The sequence below is a fragment of the Trichomycterus rosablanca genome, chromosome 24 (assembly GCF_030014385.1).
Source record: "Trichomycterus rosablanca isolate fTriRos1 chromosome 24, fTriRos1.hap1, whole genome shotgun sequence".
Classification (NCBI taxonomy): domain Eukaryota; kingdom Metazoa; phylum Chordata; class Actinopteri; order Siluriformes; family Trichomycteridae; genus Trichomycterus; species Trichomycterus rosablanca.
The window spans coordinates 19,494,114-19,513,886 of record NC_086011.1 but is presented as its reverse complement, the minus strand read 5'-3'; the positions used below and the strand labels follow the sequence as shown (position 1 = coordinate 19,513,886).

The 19,773-nt window shown below is 41.9% G+C and overlaps 3 protein-coding genes across 4 annotated transcripts; 2 read left to right on the top strand and 1 right to left on the bottom strand.

Annotated features, from left to right (window-relative positions):
• Positions 1–449: 449 nt before the first annotated feature.
• dennd2db (DENN/MADD domain containing 2Db) lies at positions 450–6,640 on the bottom strand. Of its 2 annotated transcripts, none has more exons than XM_062986452.1 (12): positions 6,560–6,640; positions 4,193–4,272; positions 3,654–3,930; positions 3,489–3,558; positions 3,225–3,302; positions 2,830–2,970; positions 2,536–2,684; positions 2,078–2,249; positions 1,914–1,964; positions 1,674–1,755; positions 1,242–1,481; positions 450–1,014 (listed from the first exon to the last, which is right to left on the bottom strand). In XM_062986452.1, exons 2-12 carry the CDS (start codon positions 4,263–4,265, stop codon positions 926–928), a joined length of 1,422 nt encoding a protein of 473 aa, XP_062842522.1. In that variant the 5' UTR covers positions 4,266–4,272; positions 6,560–6,640; the 3' UTR covers positions 450–925. The 2 variants fall into 2 exon arrangements, with proteins under 2 accessions (XP_062842522.1, XP_062842521.1); XM_062986451.1 differs by lacking the exon at positions 6,560–6,640 and adding an exon at positions 6,292–6,412.
• A 1,032-nt stretch (positions 6,641–7,672) lies between these two features.
• Positions 7,673–10,372, top strand: zgc:153675 (uncharacterized protein LOC768179 homolog). The gene is made up of 3 exons (XM_062986485.1): positions 7,673–7,844; positions 8,783–8,861; positions 9,268–10,372. The coding sequence occupies exons 1-3, from the start codon at positions 7,836–7,838 to the stop codon at positions 9,552–9,554; spliced, it is 375 nt and encodes a 124-aa protein (XP_062842555.1). The 5' UTR covers positions 7,673–7,835; the 3' UTR covers positions 9,555–10,372.
• A 771-nt stretch (positions 10,373–11,143) lies between these two features.
• rbbp5 (retinoblastoma binding protein 5) lies at positions 11,144–17,488 on the top strand. The gene is made up of 14 exons (XM_062986450.1): positions 11,144–11,289; positions 11,861–11,886; positions 12,086–12,258; positions 12,395–12,535; positions 12,810–12,972; positions 13,129–13,238; positions 13,618–13,737; positions 14,002–14,155; positions 14,400–14,471; positions 14,772–14,889; positions 15,002–15,071; positions 15,205–15,443; positions 15,603–15,770; positions 16,955–17,488. The coding sequence occupies exons 1-14, from the start codon at positions 11,271–11,273 to the stop codon at positions 17,005–17,007; spliced, it is 1,626 nt and encodes a 541-aa protein (XP_062842520.1). The 5' UTR covers positions 11,144–11,270; the 3' UTR covers positions 17,008–17,488.
• Positions 17,489–19,773: the final 2,285 nt, after the last annotated feature.

Sequence of the window (19,773 nt, the reverse complement as noted above, 5' to 3'; positions counted from 1 at the left end):
AATAAATAAGTAAAACTGCGGTTATATTTTATTAATTTTACACTTTATTAGGGAATTATATCTATAGTTTGTTTTATTTAATGTGTGTATAATTATGAGTTTAAAACAGAATTGTTTATTATTGGCATTCAGTTCAAAAGCTTTAGTGATTATTTGCATTATTTGTGAATGGAACAGTGTTAGTTTTATATATAAATATAATCTTTTACACAATAACGCTTTTATACAAGTTTATGTAACAAACGTTTTAATAAACTTTCCTACACACCCAAACTAAATCCTTTAACTTCTCCAGTGTTTTATTCTCGTTTAAAATGAAATCTGACCCTGTAAGAACACATTTTCTTATTTAATTAACAATAACAGCATCAACAACAAAATAAAAAGTGAAACATAAAAATAATTATAAATAAAGCAATATAGAATTAATAGATGATAACCATGTACAATACTTTTATTTAGTGTGTGTGTGTGATACAGATTACATACATTTATTGTTTTAATAATAATAAACTCACCGTGACTCGGTATTTTGACTTTATAGTTTATTCTGATTAAAGTTCATCGTGAGTCAAAACAAGAACAAAAATACTGATGTAAAAAAGTTTAAAAGATTCCAGACGAACGTTTTTCTGCTCTCACATTTTCATCTCGATTTCGTGTCGACTTAAAACTTGTTCAGTTCATAACAAACAAAATACAAAAATAAATGTTTGTTTTAATAGAAATTCATAAATACAAATATAATCCTGAAACAAAAGTTCTCGTCCACACTAAATTAAATTCTTTGTTTTTGCCTCTTCAGTGTTTCAGAGAATTTCCCAGAATTTCATTCACACTAAATCAACAACATTTCATCACAGTTACTGTAGTTTAAAATCCATCCCATACAAAAATTATCTAATAAAACACACAATCCCCACAGTTACACCACCACCCCTCTGGCCCCGCTGCTCCGGGTTCGTTCCTTCCTCCTCCTCTGCTGATGCTCTGTGATTTTCTTATAAAACAATCCTGCAAACACAAATAATCAGATCAGACTGAACATGATCAAGCACACGGACCACAGACCAACACTGGCAGTAGACCGGGTCAAACCAACGAGCTTAATCATCTGGTGAAGAATACCAGGATGGTGTAAGTGGAAGTTTAAATATAAATATGAGTTCCTGTGTAGGAAACCTACATTTTAATAAAGAGAAAATCACACAGAGAAATATCAGGAAGGTATAGGTTCTGACCCTGCTGGTTGGGCTGCTTCTCCTCCTCCTGGATGAAGAGATCAAACATCTGCGTCTGCACAAACTGCCTGATGAACTGTTTATATTTCGGTTCGACAGCTTTAAGGAAGTTCTTCCTCTGGAAGGTTCCAGGCTGATCGGTCGCTCTCGGCCGTTTGATATGATTGATGAAGTGTCCAACGGTCTTCACGAAAAAGGTCAGGAACGCCTCTGAGACCAGGTGGTTTAACTCCTCTGTATCTGATGGAAGAGAAAATTTACAGAATTAAATTGTTCTCAAAATTCTAAATATAAATAATTCGACTAAGATGCATTGTTGGTGTTTCAGACATCAGTGAGCTAATGTTTGGGCCTGGTGCTGAATCATTGAGCTTGGGATTTGGGTGTGGGTGATGTTGGGAGGATTTAGACGGTGATGGTGGGTAGACTCACTGGAGTCGTGTTTACGTTTGCAGAGCTCCTGTAGAAGTTCCTCGTGCAGACTGGACGGGATCAGCAGGTCTTCATCACCAACCTACCAGGAGATAAACAGCAGTAACACTGACCTATACACAGAATTACATACAGTGTGTGTGTGTGTGAGTGTGTGTGAGTGAGTGTGTGTGAGAGTGAGTGTGTGTGTGAGTGAGTGAGTGAGAGTGTGTGTGTGTGTGTGTGTGTGTGTTTACTCACTCTGGTGATGATTTTACTCTCTGTTCGAGCTGACAGGTCCACGATGAGCAGCTACAGAAAACAACCACAATGTGACTAGTTTATAGCATGTTCTACTTCTCAATTCCAATACTGGCACACACACACACACACACACACACACACACACACACACACACACGTACGTCAGTGTGTTCAGTAATGAGGTGCAGTAGGTTCTTTTGGATCCCGAGCAGATACGGTGTTGGTGCTAAATACACATCCAGAAGAACTTTAGGAACGATGGAGATAAACGTGTGCTGCCAGACGAACGGGTACAGCAGAGCAGCTACAGCATGAAGAACCTGAGAGAGAGTACTACACACACACACACACACACAGCTTTACTGTTTTAGTTCAGGATCAGGAAAAAATTTTCCCAGAACACAGCAGCATTGATGTGAAGCACCGGTGTGTAAAATCTTCTCACACAAACACCAGCACGTCTGAAACTATAAGAACCATTAGGAGACTTCAGTAGGGGAGGCAGTGTTAGAGGAACCATAAGCAGCAGAACTCTTTGGTCTGGAGTTCTGGGTGGATTCTAAAGGAAAGTGTAGAGATAAAATATGATTGGCTGTTAAGGGTAAAGATGAAACGTTACCTGAGCTCCTCGGCGATGAAGATGATTCTACGTTCCAGCACAGCGGCACTAAAAACCTGCAGCACGTCTTCATCCGATACACAGAGGAACAAAGATCTGAAATCAACGTGTTCCAACCACGAGTCCAGCGGCCGAGTCAGACTGATCATCTACAGAGAGAGAGAGAGAGAGAGAGAGTGTGTGTGTGTGTGTGTGTGTGAGAGTGTGTGAGTGTGTGAGAGTGTGTGAGAGTGTGTGAGAGTGTGTGAGAGTGTGTGTGTGTGAGTGTGTGTGAGTGTGTGAGAGTGTGTGTACCTCAGTTCCAGAGTCGGGGATGAAGCTCTGGACGGTGACGGTTTTACCCGGAGCAGGAAACGGCGTCTCTCTCAGACTCTGCATGAACGGGTAGATCATCGCCATGGAGATCTGACGCCTTTTCTCCACCTCATCAAATATCTGCGCGCACACACACACACACACACACACACACACAGAGAGAGTCAGCTCACGGACTGATGACCTCACATTCTCAAGGAGATTGTTTTACACAGTTGAACAATAACAAAACGTCATTCAGGTTCCGATGCACCAACTCAGGACTAGTAATCAGATGGTCGCTGGTTCTAGACCCACTTGAGCAGAGCGGGTGGGTTAGTGGGACTGTGTTTTGGTGTTAGTGGTTGTTCTGGGTGAGGTGGTGTTGTTGTTACCTTGGAGAAGAGGCTGAAGCAGGCCAGGGTGCTGATGATGCAGTAGGCCTCCGGGGGGCACGCTCCTCTCCCTGATGGCTAGCACACATGAACACACACACACACACACACACACACACACCCACACAATATGATAAACACAGCCACGCCTTGTTCAGCTCCACACTGAAGAGCCAAACTGCTCATTTAACTGAACACTAACTGATGATCATCTGAAGGAAGCTGAAGATAAACGTGATGTGGTGATGAAGGTGTTTGACGTACCAACAGTCTCCTGCAGTACCCGTTCCTCCTGCTGCCGTCGATCTCCGTCAGGACGAATGAGAACGTCTCACTGCACAGAGAAATACAAACACAAATCTAATACACTACATGGACTAAAGTATTGGGACACCTGAGTATGTGTGTGTGTGCGTGCGTGCGCACTACCTGCGATATTCGGTGACGGGGGCCCAGTTAACCCCCTCAGGAAAGCAGAAGAGGGTTATGGCCTGGAGGTTTCGTTCCTCCTCTTCACGCTGTGATTGGTTGGTAGCTTTAGGGAACTGATAAATGATCTGAGGTTCGTAACCATGGTCACCACCGAGCCTCCTCCTCACACTCACCACCACCAGGTACTCAAAGAACGGGGGTCTGCCCAGGCTGAGTGACCGCTCCCGCGCAGGCAAGGGTCCTGACTGGGGCGGGGCAACCTTCTTTTCACCCTCTACACACACACACACACATTCATTGTTTTGGGAGGTGCAAGGCGATCAACATTCCTCCCACTAATTCAGATCAGATTGGAGAACATGTTTAATTACAGGTAAAAAAAATGAAAGGGGAAAATAATCCTTATACATTTAAACAACGATCCGCCACCCAAACATCATCTGCTGGTGGTGACAGTGTACAGAGTATCATGTGGTCTACAGTCAGTAATTGTATACCCAGAACATTCCTCTGTGTGTGTGTGTGTGTGAACTTACTGTGTTTGTGTAGTTTCTCCTGCATGGTGGAGAACATCGAGCTCAACTTCTTCACTGCTCCAACCTCAGACATCTCTCACCTACACAAACACACACACACCCACACACGCACGCACGAACACACACACACAAACACACACACACACACACACACGCACGCACACACACGCTGAAGGTTAGAAGTACTTTATAAACTCTATTTCTGATCTGTGATTAGAACTGAGATCATTTATAAGCTTCCTGAGAAAAATATTCAAATTATGTAAAATCACGTGTCAGTAACGAGCAGCTCTGTGAGGAAGGAATGTAAAACAGTAACGGAGGGAAAACACACACACACACACACACACACACACAAACACACACACAAACACTCACTGCCATGAGATTCAAACTATTTTTGGTAGTTTCAGGCTCATCAGTGTGAAATAATCTGAGTCTTCTTCATCAGAGTCGCGGCTCCGGAACCTTCGTCCTGTTTCTGTTCAGTCTCTCGAACGCTGAACTCACGTCTGTGTTCTGGATCTCTGTCCTGCTGCCTCGGCTTCAGCTCATGGACAGAAAATCTTACATTCTCTATAAAAACATCTCAGCAGGTTCAGCACTGCAGCCCTTTGCACCACAGGGTGCACCTGAACCTGTACAGCAGCCTCAGACAGTATCTGTGGGCTGTAACAGGATCATGTGAAGCAATTACAGGACTGAATGGTTTGTTTCCCAGATGGTATTTGGGTCCTGTGGTTTTCTCTGGAATTCTCTACATTTAATACCAACAATTATTAAAGCTTTTTAAATCTGATACCTGCTATCAAATATCTGCAAAACTCTCATGATTTTATCTTCTGCTTTTTAAATTCTATTCTATTTGATCCGATTTTGATTTGATTTCTCAGGCACTTTGGGTTGGGGTTAGATGCAGCTGTGGCAGAATATAAAACACTTCTAAATTGCAAAATGAAACCTTGAGAGGAACTCGGATCAAAAAGGGGAAACCAGAACGACTCTGAACGTCCAGCTACTGAGACCAAGTTCTTAAAGACTTTCAGAAAAACACTGAAGTATTGGGATGGTGGACCAGCGTGGAACACTGGGATGATGTGTGTTATCAACAGTACACAAGTTTTGTTACCTGATAATCTACGTTTTACACACACACACACACACACACACACACCTAAGCAGTTCCATAAAGAGGTTTGACTAGTTGTGTTTAAAGGAGCTCCATTCCAAACCCAACTCAACACTAGACCTTCTGTTCCAACATCAGTGCCTGACCTCACCTGACGTAACTGGCACAAATTCCCACAGACACACTCCAAAGTCACGTAGAAAAGCCTCCCAGAAGAGTGGTTGATATTAAAGCTACAGGGAAGATGGAGTGACTGATATAAATATCGATATAAATGTACAGGGTTTCATTACAGGAAGTCCAACAAGCTCATGCTCAGGTGTCCAAATACTTTAGTCCATATAGTGTACAACCCTGAACAGTTAACACACCGAGTAACGGGGCCAGTGGTAGCTCAGTGGTTAAGGTACTGGACTAGTAAACGAAAGGTTGCCGGTTCAAGCCCCGCCACCACCAAGTTGCCACTGTTGGGTCCCTGAGCAAGGCCCTTAACCCTCAATTGCTCATCGTGTTCCGCTCATTGTGTAAGTCGCTTTGGATAAAAGCGTCTGCTAAATGCTGAAAATGTAAATGTAAATGAGTACAGTCACCGCATTATATCATTATGATTATTATTATTATAGGGTATACTACATGTTATATGAAATATATTTACATTTATTATATACATTTACAATCAGTGCTGTAGAACCTAACACACACACTCAAAACTCAAAAACTCAAAAGAAGCTTTATTGGCATGACAAATAAGGACATTCGTATTGCCAAAGCAAGTTACAGGGAAATATAAACAATAAAAATAAGAAAGAACAAAAATATACAGACCAGCTACATGTGCAAAAAATATAGAATAGAATAAAATATTAATAAAAACAGTGCAAAATAATAACAATAAAAAGTATAATATTTACAATAATGAGGTAGTACACACACACACACGGATGAAGGAGTGAATAAAGCAGCTACTCACCGACTGTAATTTTAGTCTCTCGGGTGCGTGAGTGTGTGTGTGTGTGTGTGTGCGCGCCCATGAAGTTCAAGTGATGGTGATCAGGTGTGTGTGTGTGTGTGTGTTTCCGCAGTGTAATACACACTCATTCTCAACAGCTTCCGTCAAACAACAGAGGAAAAGGGGGCGGGGTCTATTTACATAGTTCTCGTAAACCACGCCCCTTTTGTGTTACTTACACACACACACACACACACACACGATAAGCCAAAACATTATAACCACCTACATGTTATTTAATTCAGTTTCTGCTGGTTCCTCTGGTTCCGTTTACATTCACATCCAGAATGCATTACACTTCTTACTGAATACAGTGCCAGCAACAGAGGGTTAAGGGCCTTGCTCAGGGGCCCAACAGTAACAACCTGGCAATGAAGGAGCTTCAACCAGCAACACATTGATTATTAAACCAGTACCAGTACACTAGGCTATTGATAAGGTCATATAGGTCAGCTAAAAACTTATTAAAAGAGTATCAGTCACCATGGTAACTGAAGATGCGAAAATGAGTCAGGAGACCATCTTAAGCGTCCTTAGTAACGATTGCTTAGTAACCGTCACCAAGCAGCAGAATCCTGGAGCTGAATCATTACCAAAAGTTCCGATTATAATCAGATCAAACTGATCAAATAAACCGAAAATAAAATAAGTAAAATACATTCTGAACTGTAGAATATTTTGTACTGATTTAATTTAATCCTTTTTAAAGCATCCTGCTCAGTTATCACTCCGTTAAACGAATCGATTCTTTTGAACGAGTTGTTCAGTGTATATTCGATTCCTTTGATTCAATTAGTTCGGCTCCCAGAGAAGCATCTAGTAATATTAATGTTCATAATCACTAATTCACTCAATCATTCAGCCTAAAGGACAAACTTTAAATCTTTATAGCTAAAATAACATTTACCTACAGTTTACAGTTTACAGCTGGAATATATAAGTTTTGTTAGTTTGCTCCTGGTTTTGCCATCTACCAAAACCATGTAGAAAGAGGAATGATTGTTTTAATAAAACAGTTTAAAGTCATTAATAAATTAATCATTTCATAAAATATAAAACTGGTGGTTTTGTCCTTTTGTTGCACATCATGTTTCATGTTTGCAGTAACTCAGTTCCTAAAGCTCATAATAAACTGTGATTAGAGCTTACAGAAATGTAAATAATTTATGAGGATAATAATGTTCTGTAACAAATAATATCGGTTTAGAATCGACTCTCTTAAATGAACCATTTACAGAAGAACCGATTCTTTTTTTATTCGCGTTGGTATGACGCAAGATCCGGGCTGGAGCAGCAAAACAGCGCCACGTCGGCATCATGAGAGAGAGAGAGAGAGGATTTGTGAGAATGCTATGAGAGAGGGGACCTGGAATAGGGGGGAAAGTTTTTGGGAGTCATATACAACGAACCGCTAAATTTAGCTTTGATCGGTAAGATAAAGTGAGTCGATTCAGATGAATCACTTGATGCCACACTGAGGATAATCATCATTATCTGCAGGAACAATGGTGAAGGTAAAACATCTAAACATCTCCACATGCTTTATAATCTTATATCATTCATCAGCTCAGAGCTCAGAATGAATCCTGAATTATTTTGCATGTCTAAACTAAAACTCTGTTTTAAAACTCTGTAAACTTTGGTGTTTGTGAGCGTTTTCCAGTTAGTGCAGTTTAATGTGCTGAATAATAAACCAGGATTTTTATGTATCTGGTATCACTTTATTTAAAGTTAAAAGTTTACACACATGTTTTTGTGACTGACAGGTCCTGGACTGTTTTTAAGGAGAATTTTTGGGTTCTCTCAGGTTTATAGAAGGACAATCTGCTGGGTGAATATATTCCTACAGTGCTATTATATTTAATTATATGTCTCTGAGCTCTTTTCACCACCACTAACTGCTTTTAACACCATAAACAATTATCTAGTAGAACCCTGGTTGGATCTTTTTACTTCACTTGTGTAATGTGATGTTTTCTGGTACAGACTTGACTTTTCTGCCACGTCCACATATTATTGATAGGATTAAGTTTAGGATGTGGGTTCCAGGTAATTATCTTTTGCCAAAACACCCAAGTGTGTCAAAGATGGAAGAAATTTGAGTGCAAACTGACAGGTGACAGGTCCACCAACATCCCAGTAAAGCATTAAAGGTGTGTCAGTAGTGGTCGAGTTACTGGTGTTCCGGAGATGTTTTAACTCAGATGAAGTTTTTTTTAATTAAAGGTTATCAGCTGATTAAGCCATCATTTAATGAACTGAATTGTTGGAATGGTGGAATCCAGAGACCACGCCAGAGTCACTCAGACCCATTTTACTGCCTGTGTTGGTCTGTGGAGACTGACGGCTGCATGATGGATTGAATGCACCTGTTAGCAATACATGTATAATAAATGACTGCTCTCTCTGTGTGTGTGTGTGTGTGTGTGTGTGTGTGTGTGTGTGTGTGTAGAACGTGAACAGTGAGGTGCAGCATGGACAAAACTCTCTAGAGCAAAATACACACCAACCTGAACCTGAAAACACACCAGGTAACAAACACACACACACACACACACACACACACACACACACACATTTACACACTGTATAATAAAAAACCTATTTGTTATAGCTCAGTATGGAGGGAAGAGTTGCTACCTGCTGCAACAACTATCAAGGGACAAACCACCACACACCTAGGGTACAGTGTTTGTGTGGTAGAGTGTGTAATGATGTTATAGTGGGTGTTTATTTCATCACATCATTTATTTCACTCACCCATTTATTCACTCACTAACACATGCCAAAAAGAACATGCCAAATGCCTAAAACAGCAGCTGGAGGTGAGGATCAAACCCAGGTCCTCAGTGTTCATGTTTCTGTGCTGCACCCACACCAGAAGCAGAGCCAAGTGTGATGCTAATATAATCATTCATGTCTCTGATTGTGTTACAGATGATGGGGAGGACAGTAAGGATCACACCGCTGCAGTGGTGCCCGGCGTCCTGTGGCGTGTCACCGGGGGCATCTTTAATGTTACTAAGGGTGTTGTCGGGGCGACAGTGGGGGGCGTCGCCTGGCTGGGTGGGAAAGGCCTGGAGATTACCAAATCGGCCGTCACCTCTGTACCGTCAGTGGGCGTCGGCCTGGTGAAGGGTGGAGTTTCAGTGGTGACCGGCAGTGTTACCACGGTGACCAGCAAGGTTCCGTTTACAGGGAAGAGGAAGGATAAAGCAGAGTGAGGAAGAGGAGACTGATCACCATGACGACGACGATGGTGATGGTGAACTGAGACACACAGGACAAAAACTATAAAACTGTTTTAAATGTTATTATTATTATTATTATTATTATTATTATTGTTATTGTTTCTCTCTGATAGGAATAAATGCTGGTTCCCAGTAAACGTGTCTCCACTGGTCCCACTACAGGCTAACTGTGGGCAGTGTGAAAATCATGTTTAAAATCCACACGGGGCCTGGATGGGGTCACCCTCATTCTTCAGGTTATAACCAGGCAGCCCAGGGTCAGTTAGGACCAGCTGCTGATCGACAATGAGGGGTCAACACTGAGGGCCAACACTGAGGGCCAAGCCTTTTTCAGTGTACAGATTCCCACAGAGCTCCTGTACAGGTTTAGTGTGACTTGTTTGCTGGGTTATTTTCTCCTGTATCTCATTATTGTGTTTTATATGAACCCTCTTTGTTGTGTTGTTTTAAGATCCATCACCTTCATCTGGACATAATAAGATGTTACACGCAGCTGATCGACACGTTAAATATTTTATTGTTCATGCGTCTGTCCTGCAGAGGTGATCTAAAACAATCTAAACACCAAAACTGAGACATTTCAGGTCAAACATTTCAAATGATGATAAACGTCTGTAACTTATTTTTAATGTGAAGAGCAGATAAAATCACAAAGCTGTTTCACTGATGTCTTTATGTAACAGGACACCGATCCAAAACACGTTCATCTAAAAACTGTGATGTGAAAGATTTATATAAAAGTACAGAAAGTGTTTTTAGCTGCAAAAAAGGGGCAATTATTTTTCACAAAGGCAACATTTGTTTCCTAAATAAATAAAATATTGTTTACAAAATGTGTTTTACTCGAGTTTTTATTGTGTAAAATCATTCAGTGTGACAAATATGCAGTAACAGAGACGATCAGTGGTATAAAAACACTGTACTGATACTGGGTGGAACATCCTCAGTTCTGTACTGAATTGATTTTACAGTGTTGGAAACGTTCATTTGAGATGTTGTTCCATGTTCCATGTTGACATGATCACATCTCAGATTCGCTGCAGATTCCTGCTGCCACTCTCCTGTTCTACCCCATCCCAAAGCTGCTCTATTAGATTCAGATCTGGTACCTGGGGAAGACATTAAAGTGCACTGAGTTCTTAAAGGGGAATAATGAGGATGTTTGAAGCTGACAAAGGAGTTTTTAGTTTAGTGTACAAGAACTTGACTGTGATCACCAAACTGAACCTTATTCAACATCTTTGTAATGAATTAGAAAATGAACTGCAGCTAACTACTAATACTTTTTTGGTTGCATTGAAGTCTCTGCTGTAACGTTCTAGAATCAAGTGAAATTAAGTTATTTTATTTATTTATTTCAAAATACTGAAATACTGATGTAATACCAACTTAATAAACACGTGTAAGGTATATTATGATATAGTCTGCCTTCTGCCTGTATAATAGAAACTGTTGTCGTTTGTGTATTTTATCCAGTTTTATAGTTTTAAAAAGGCCATAGATTCTTTTCTGTTTCTGTATTTTTGTTCAGGCAGTCGCACCGTCACTCTGTTTGGGGTCCTTTGTTGCAGCCAGGCCCCACAGTCCCGCGCTCCTGTCCGACCATTTTGAACGGTTTTATATAGTTGAATTAATTTTTGTGTATTAAATATTAAATCTGGTTATTTTGTTGATAAATAGAGATTAGCGATGAATCTCGAGCTGCTCGGTGAGTTTTCATACAGCGGAACTCTTTTCTGAATCTTTAGTTTAAATATCTGATAACGAATATGCTAACAAAGCTAACGTAGCGTGAGCTTAGTTTTTTTTCCCTAACCGTTTTCGGGGGATTCCGCCTCCTGCGCTGTGATTGGCTGATTTAGTTTGTAATGGCGTTGCTGACTGTGAGTATAATGCATTAGCAAATCACAGTACAGGACTTGGAACCTTGTAAACCAATCCCGTTGGAGGAGGCGGGACTAGTCGGAATACGGATAGGGATTTTAAAAAATTCTACCAGTGTTTGTAAACAGCGAGTTTATTGTAGTTATAAAAATCTCCTCATAATTACATTTAATATGAACAATTAATATTGTGATGAATAAAATATATATTTTTTTATAGCGCTACAGTTATTTTTCTTTGCTAACGAAATGCACTTCCATTATTTAGTGTTTATTAATATATGGTGTGAAATGTACATTAATTTCCATGTGTGAGCTTTAGCTGGAGTTTATCTTGAACACTCAGATCGTTTGTCGTTGTGGTTCTTCATGTTCTGCTTCTTGTTTTTTCCACAGAGTCGTTTGGGCAGAACTATCCAGAGGTGAGAACATCATGATCATATCTGCTGATTTATTAAAGCTTTATTCCTCAGCACTGCTCTGATACTAACATGATAATGACAGGGTAGTGTGTGTTGTCCTGATATGAGTGTAGCAGGTGCAGCAGTGTTGTTGGGATTATTAAATGCCAGTAGATGTACTGATGCTGAATGTTTGATGGTAATGACGTGTTAATAACAGGAGGCCGATGGGACGCTGGACTGTATCAGCATGGCTCTGACCTGCACCTTTAACCGGTGGGGAACGCTGCTCGCCGTGGGCTGTAACGACGGCCGCATCGTCATATGGGACTTTCTCACCCGCGGCATCGCCAAAATCATCAGCGCCCACATACACCCCGTCTGCTCGCTCTGGTAAGATCATGCTACCCTCCTCTCCCCCTCGTCTTCAATCACTTCTAAATCTTATCTGATTTGATGTAGAACTCTGTGTGTGTGTGTGTGTGTGTGTGTGTGTGTGTGTGTGTGTGTGTGTGTGTGTGTGGTACAGTTGGAGCAGAGATGGACATAAGCTGGTGAGCGCATCCACAGATAACATGGTCTCTCAGTGGGACGTGCTGACGGGAGACTGTGATCAGAGATTCCGCTTTCCTTCACCCATCCTCAAACTGCAGTACCACCCACGAGACACGTAAGAGTCTGAAACTCATGTCGATTATTCACTTCCTGTATTCTGTTAAAAATCTGTGGTGTTTTTACCATCTAAAACCAGGATCTGAAAACCTTCATCCCAATACCATCCCAATACCATTCTAATACCACCTGATGCCATGTAGATGTTTAGAATACATTTAATCCTCCTGTTGTTCCTCCTCAGAAACACTGACCTGTTCATGCTGTGATTTAAATACACTCAGTGTGTGTGTGTGTGTGTGTGTGTGTGTGTGTGTGTGTGTTCTCCTCAGAGATAAAGTTCTGGTGTGTCCCATGAAGTCGGCGCCGGTGCTGCTCACACTCTCAGACTCTAAACACGTGGTTCTGCCAGTGGACGACGACTCGGACCTGAACGTCGTGGCTTCGTTCGACCGGAGGGGGGATTTTATTTATACAGGAAACGCCAAAGGCAAGGTCAGAACATGCCAAATACACACCAAAAACACACCAAAAACAGGCCCCACACTCCTCAGTATGGTGGTTCTGTGTGAGTAAGATCCAGGTACAGAGAACTGGGTGTGGCAGGTGATCCTGGTGATGAGGCTGATGCATCATTTCTCTTCTTTCCAGATTCTGGTGTTAAACACTAACACACAGGACTTGGTGGCTTCATTCAGAGTCACGACTGGCACCAGCAACTCCACAGCCATCAAATCCATCGAGTTTGCACGCAAGGGCAGGTAATGCCCCCCCCCCCCCCCCCCCCGATAACTGAGGAGTAATCAGGATCAGACCTGCTCCATTAATTAACATTCCAAAGCTAGTTTAGGAGACTAAATGAAATCCTGTAGGGATGAGGATCAGTGCAGCTGTAGGGACGGAATTAATACATGTACAAAGTATTCAGACTTCACAGATGTTTGCCATCCAGTCTGATAGGGCTTGAGAGGATCTGCCATGAAAAATGGGATAAACTTCACAAATCCAGATGTGCAAATCTTGTACAGACATTTCCAAGCAGATGTGCATCTGTAACTGCTATTAAAGAGGGCTACTTAATAAAGGGTGTGAATAGTTCCCGAATCCACTGAATAACCCCCCCCCCCCTCTCTCTCGCAGCTGTTTTCTGATTAATACGGCTGATCGGATTATCCGAGTGTATGACGGCAGAGAGATTCTTACCTGTGGGAAGGACGGCGAACCTGAACCCATGCAGAAACTACAGGACCTTGTCAACAGGTAAAGCACCCACACCTGTCCATGTCGGGGGGGGGGGGGGGACATATAAACAGGAGCTAATGTTAGCTACACACTGAGGGAATTTGTGCTCATTGAGTCAGAAGAGCATTCATCAAGACCTGGCGTGCAATCAACATACCAATTCATCCCAAAACACAGTAGTTGGGTACCTCCACACAAAACTCACTACACCATGTGTTAATGGACCTCCACATTCTACTGCCCCCCTGGAACACCCCCGTAATGACCTGCTCTCGTGTTTAGGACTCCGTGGAAGCGCTGCTGTTTCTCAGGAGATGGCGAGTACATCGTAGCAGGTTCTGCTCGTCAGCATGCTCTGTACATCTGGGAGAAGAGTATCGGGAACCTGGTGAAGATCCTGCACGGTACACGAGGAGAGCTGCTGCTAGACGTAGCGGTAAGAAATGCTCACATACTCAACACATTACTGAGAGTTCTCGTCTGTAGAGATCTATAACTCCTCTCAGCTCAAATCAACCCTCAGCTGTTGGAAATAAATATAAATAATGTTTGTAACTGACAAAATTAATCAAGCATTAATCCTTATCAGTAATTGGTTAACTGCTTAATTTATAACCTTACCTATTTTTTACCTAAATCTTTGCTGGTGATTGTACTGTTCTCTTGGTGTTTGTGTACAGTGGCACCCGGTGAGGCCGATCATCGCCTCCATCTCCAGCGGAGTGGTTTCAATCTGGGCTCAAAACCAAGTGGTGGGTAAAACCATTCTATTAGAAATTTTTAAATAAATAATAACACATAATGTGTAATAATAGAAACTGGCCTTAATTATTTATGTCATCAAATACGGCCATAAAAGCACTCACTCGTTTTCTCTATAGCGCCACAAAGACACAACAGCGAACTGTTTAACTGTAGAAGTCAATAATAAAATGACTTATATATTAATAAACACTTTTATATGTATTTATGGAGTTATGTGTGGAGGTGAGGATGGTGTGAGGGTGTGGCTGAGTTGTATATCTATTAATGGTTTCTTTTGGGTCCTGTAGGAGAACTGGAGCGCCTTTGCACCGGACTTTAAAGAGCTGGATGAAAACGTAGAGTACGAGGAGAGAGAGTCCGAGTTTGACATTGAGGATGAGGACAGGAGTGAACCTGAACAAACAGGTTACACACACACACACACACACACACACCTCTTATGAATCCTTTGCTTAATAGATGCATGGTAAAATCGTGAAGGGTGACGGGTGTGTGTGTGTGTGTGTGTGTGTTATAGGAGCAAATGCTGCTGAGGATGAGGAGGTGGATGTGACCTCTGTTGACCCGATACCAGCTTTCTGCAGCAGGTCAGTGTTTAGCACAGCACTGTTGGTTCTGCAATTTATCCCCTTTTCTACACAGTGGGCGTGTCTGAGGGAGGGCTGGTCAGCTGTGGCCGACTGTAAATCGATATTTTACCGCATGTGTGTGTCTGTGCAGTGACGAGGAGTTAGAAGATTTGAGGGCGTTGCTGTATTTACCCATCGCTCCGGAGGTGGAGGATCCGGAGGAGAATCCGTTTGGGCAACCACCTGACGGACAAGCCGCCGTCGCTGAGGATGGCTCCGCCCACAACACCTCCGGAGACAAGAAGCAGAGACAGCCGTCCTCAGACGGAGCTCCCGCCAAAAAGAAAGCACGAACCACGACCATCGAGCTTCAGGGCGTCCCCAGCGATGGTGAGATCTGTCTCACTGCCTTTTCCTGTCTGTGTCTCACTGCCTGTCAGTTTTTTTTGTCTCTTTTAGTGTGTGCTTGTAGCCCTTAAACCTAAATAAAGCATGTGTAACGTTTAAGCCGTGTCTCATACTGTCTCTCTCTTTCTGTCTGTCTCTCAGAGGTGCACCCACTGCTGGGTGTGAAGGGAGACGGGAAGTCGAAGAAGAAGGCGGCGGGTCGGCCGAAGGGAGCGAAAGGTAAAGAGAAAGATTCTGCGTTTAGGCCCAAACTGTTTGGAGAGAGAGAGCGAGACAGAGGGGCGGAGCTGGACGGGGCAGGACTGAAGGGTAAGAATCTTCCCATCTGTCCGCTTTGACCTCTGCTACCTGCTTGCTCCAGCCAATGCCTGCGCTCCAGCATAGCTGCAAATCCCGCCTCCTGAGCCCTGCTGTCCCGCCCCCATAAGGCAGAAAAGCATCGTGATGTAAAGCTCTACGTTAGGGAACGTACACACACACACACACACACACACACACACACACACACACACACACACACACACACACACACAGGCGGTTATTATCGGACTCATAAGCAATTAAACCTGTCTATGCAAAACGCTTACTGTTACCATAGCAACCCGGGTCAACTCTACCTTTAGCGTCCAGCTGTGTTCAGACAAAACTCGTCACTTTATCAAGTTCTGTACGTTTACTTAAACTCCACCAGCACTCTATATATAGATTTAATGCCGAGAGTTAGCAAGTATAACTGATTCAGGCTGAATGAAGCGACAGTTTACAGTCAGCAGTTCAGGTTATTAGAAGATGTGAATATTTTTGTACGCCAATAACATGATGTACAAAAGTTTGGGTGTACAAAGTGTGAGGTACCTGTAGCTGTTCCCGCTTGCTTCTTGCCCTTCCTGCTCCATTCCTGTGTTTAATGGTGTTGATGTTTGGGTGTGTGTGTAGAGTTTGTTTGCTTGATTATGCTAATACGAAAGACCAGATGTGCAGTGGAAGCCAAACGTCTGTGACACAAATGAACATGCATTTCGTTTTGTCTTTTTTTATTAATTTAATGTGATGTTTATCAGCAGCAGCAGAACAGTTTGAGTGAGTCGTTGAGTCTTTGGTGTGTTTGTGTATAACAGAACTTCCACACTTATAAAGGATGTGTTCTGTATGGCCCACTCCCAGCATCCAGTTCCAAATCCATGGGCATTAATAAGGGGGGTCCACCACCACCCCACCAATAGTCTTGAGTGTGTCTGTTAAAATTGGTGTACATTTACTTTAAGAAAAAGGAGTTGGATCAAAATGTCTGGCTCACAATCGACGATCCAATTCATCCCAAACATGTCCAGTGATTTAAACATTGGTATAAACATTTGGTCACATCATGCCTAGCACAGAGCTTAAAGCCTCATGAAAACCCGGCCTTTATGTTTAATACTTTAGTGATCCACGTTTAGACGCAGCATTTAGCTTTGATTTGTTCCTGATTTAATGTTGTGTTGATTTTACAGGAACCCTGGTCACATCAGCACATAAACCACATGATGTTCAGGGTCTGGAATAATGGACTGATGCTGTATTCTTACAGCGCCCCTATCTGTGTGGAGACCAGACCCTCATTAAAAGACTCCGTTTTGTGTTTTCTGCTGGAAATCAGGATTCACACTTGGCTCCTGCTGTTCCAGGATCAGTGGGACCGATGAGGTGTGTTTTATCCCCCTAAAACACAGCAGAATTTCTTGTGGAAGGACAATGAGCGAGGCGGATGGTTTGTTTGGACTGTTTTTGATAGATTTGTCTCTTTATTTTACAGCACTAGCAGGTTAGTCGTGTTGGTTGTTTAAATGCCCGGTGCATGTTTACATGTATTTTATAAACAGGCACCAGAAACCAGATCAGCGTTTTTTCCCCTGAGTGACCATTTCTGTACATTATGTATATCAGGCTTTATTTCTTTTTTCTTGTTTAATAATCGTAAATGTTCCCCACTTCTGGCTTGCAAGAAGAAACTTTTGAATAAATCTCTCTGGTTTTTTATATGTAAATTTAGATTCTTTATATGGAACTTAAAGAAAAACGGTGAACTCTACTGCGTTTCCATTCATCTAATCATCAGCGTCTTGTTCACCATATACAGTAAATGAACTGGAGTACCAGGAAGAACCTCGTTTGGACATAAGAACATGCTAAACTCCTTAAAACAGTGACCAGAGCCAAGGTTTAGCCCTGTAAAAGTTGGGACGTTTTGTAAAATGCTATAAAAATCAAACCATAATTCTCATACCATTAATATAGCATAAATAAGAAATAAAGATGAATATAAAGATGGTAACATTAGATTTAGGTTGATATTATTCTGTTTCTCCTTTATGAGAAGCTGTGAGAGAAACTTGTTTAGTTGCGCGCGACGGAGGAAGGCGGGAAAGTTTCAGGCTGTGTTTCAAATCCACACGGGTGCACTTCATAGTGCGCAGTCAGTAACGTTTTATTCCGCCGTAGGTCTACTTAGCCTTGTAGTACAGTAGTGTGGGTTTGGGACGTGGCCTTATTTACCTCAGAGAAAAACCATTAAAGCAGAGCGACTAACACTGAGGTAAAATACTGTTCTTATGTAGTTTTTATTTAGAAAAACAGCATTTTTGTTATTTAGAAATATTGTATTATTCAACTCGATTTGTTACAATTCAGGTCCGTGGTGTTCAGGGTAGGTTCCTTTTTAATTGAATCAGAACGATGGCTTATGATGGGGGCCAGTGGTAGCTCAGTGGTTAAGGTGCTGGACTAGTAAACAGAAGGTTGCCGGTTCAAGCCCCGCCACCACCAAGTTGCCACTGTTGGGTCCCTGAGCAAGGCCCTTAACCCTCAATTGCTCATCGTATTCTGCTCATTGTGTAAGTCGCTTTGGATAAAAGCTTCTGCTAAATGCTGAAAATGTAAATGTAATGATATTATATTTTTACTCATACGCTACTTTATGCTATTTTTCTGGCTTTAACTTTAGTAATTTGGTAAATAAGTTTAGTTTAGTCAGACATGATAAATCTGGAAAATCTGTCTAGTGATTTAGCTTTAAATGTGAATGGAAACAGACTCATTATGGAGGAACAAACTTAGTTTAGGGGGAAATGTCCTTAAAATGTCTGGGGTAGCGCTGAGAAACATTTAGATTGGAAGAGATATTAGAATAACTCGAGACATGTCACACAGTGTTCTATTTTGGATCTTTATTTTAATTATTATTATCATATCTATAATTCATGTGTATGTGTGACCCCAGGAGAAGAGCTCTATAACATTTCTGCTCCCGCTGGTCCAGACAAAATAAGCTCTGCTTTGTGTTGATGGGTGTAGAAATGCTAGAGAGTCACTAGGTGGCGCCATCGCGGCGTGCTAAAGCGTAAACAGGATAATGAAGAGAGACATTTGTGTCATTCGTCTCCATTTTGCTCAGCTTCACCGCTGGATTCCATTTTGTGTTTCTGTGCTTTTTACCTCAAGATATGTCTCACACACACACACACACACACACACACACACACACACACACACACACACACACACGGGGTGCTGAGGTGAGGTGCAGGGTAACTGTATGGTGATGTATGATGGTCCACTGCAGGGATTTTTCTCCACCACGGATGTTATAACACAAATATAAACACAGAAGAATAAACTCACACACACAGAAGGATTTAATAGCTAATTAAAATCTTTTCTTTATTACAACCACATAAACATCAGGTTCCAAGAAAAACAGTGTTCTGAAAAAAGAGAAATGAATCACAGCCTTCAATCAAACCCCTCAGACCAGCAGAGTTAAACATGCAGTACCAGAGTTCTGATGTTAGATAAAAGTCAATTCATCACCTTTTAAAATAATAAATGCATTTATTTATTTAGTATGAACCTCCCATCCTTAACGAGGTTATAAATCAAGAGTCTGCAGCTTAATTTACAGATCTGCCCCATTCTCTACCCATGAACTCACTTATAGATGATGTATGTGGACTCCTGACCATGACTTTGTTGGACATCCCATTGCAAAACTAATAAATTAGGTACATATTTGTTGTGCCAATTCAGAGGAAATGCTGTTTGTCAGGTTAAAAATCTGGCTCATAATCAACATTCCAACGTTTTTCCAATTACATTTGCGACCTCAGGCACATGACTCCTCCAGCACTCGCTCAGGCAGTGGTGGACTCTTACAGGGAGCTTTAATGTGTAGAGAGGAACACAACAACGACTCTGTGTTTATCCTCCAGTGCCTCAACCGGACAGAGAGCAAAGCTGCCACTAGTACTTAACTCGAGCTGAACCTCCCAGGCTC

Excerpts from the sequence above, each read along its gene's own strand:
- rbbp5 (XM_062986450.1), top strand. Across the intron at positions 13,738-14,001 it reads CTACAGGACCTTGTCAACAG|GACTCCGTGGAAGCGCTGCT; the intron begins GTAAAGCACCCA and ends TCTCGTGTTTAG. Across the intron at positions 14,890-15,001 it reads GAGTGAACCTGAACAAACAG|GAGCAAATGCTGCTGAGGAT; the intron begins GTTACACACACA and ends TGTGTGTTATAG.
- zgc:153675 (XM_062986485.1), top strand. Across the intron at positions 8,862-9,267 it reads TGAACCTGAAAACACACCAG|ATGATGGGGAGGACAGTAAG; the intron begins GTAACAAACACA and ends ATTGTGTTACAG.
- dennd2db (XM_062986452.1), bottom strand. The coding sequence starts at position 4,265 with ATGTCTGAGGTTGGAGCAGTGAAGAAGTTGAGCTCGATGTTCTCCACC. Across the intron at positions 3,303-3,488 it reads GGTACTGCAGGAGACTGTTG|CCATCAGGGAGAGGAGCGTG; the intron begins GTACGTCAAACA and ends CATGTGTGCTAG. Across the intron at positions 1,756-1,913 it reads AGAGTAAAATCATCACCAGA|GTTGGTGATGAAGACCTGCT; the intron begins GTGAGTAAACAC and ends ATCTCCTGGTAG.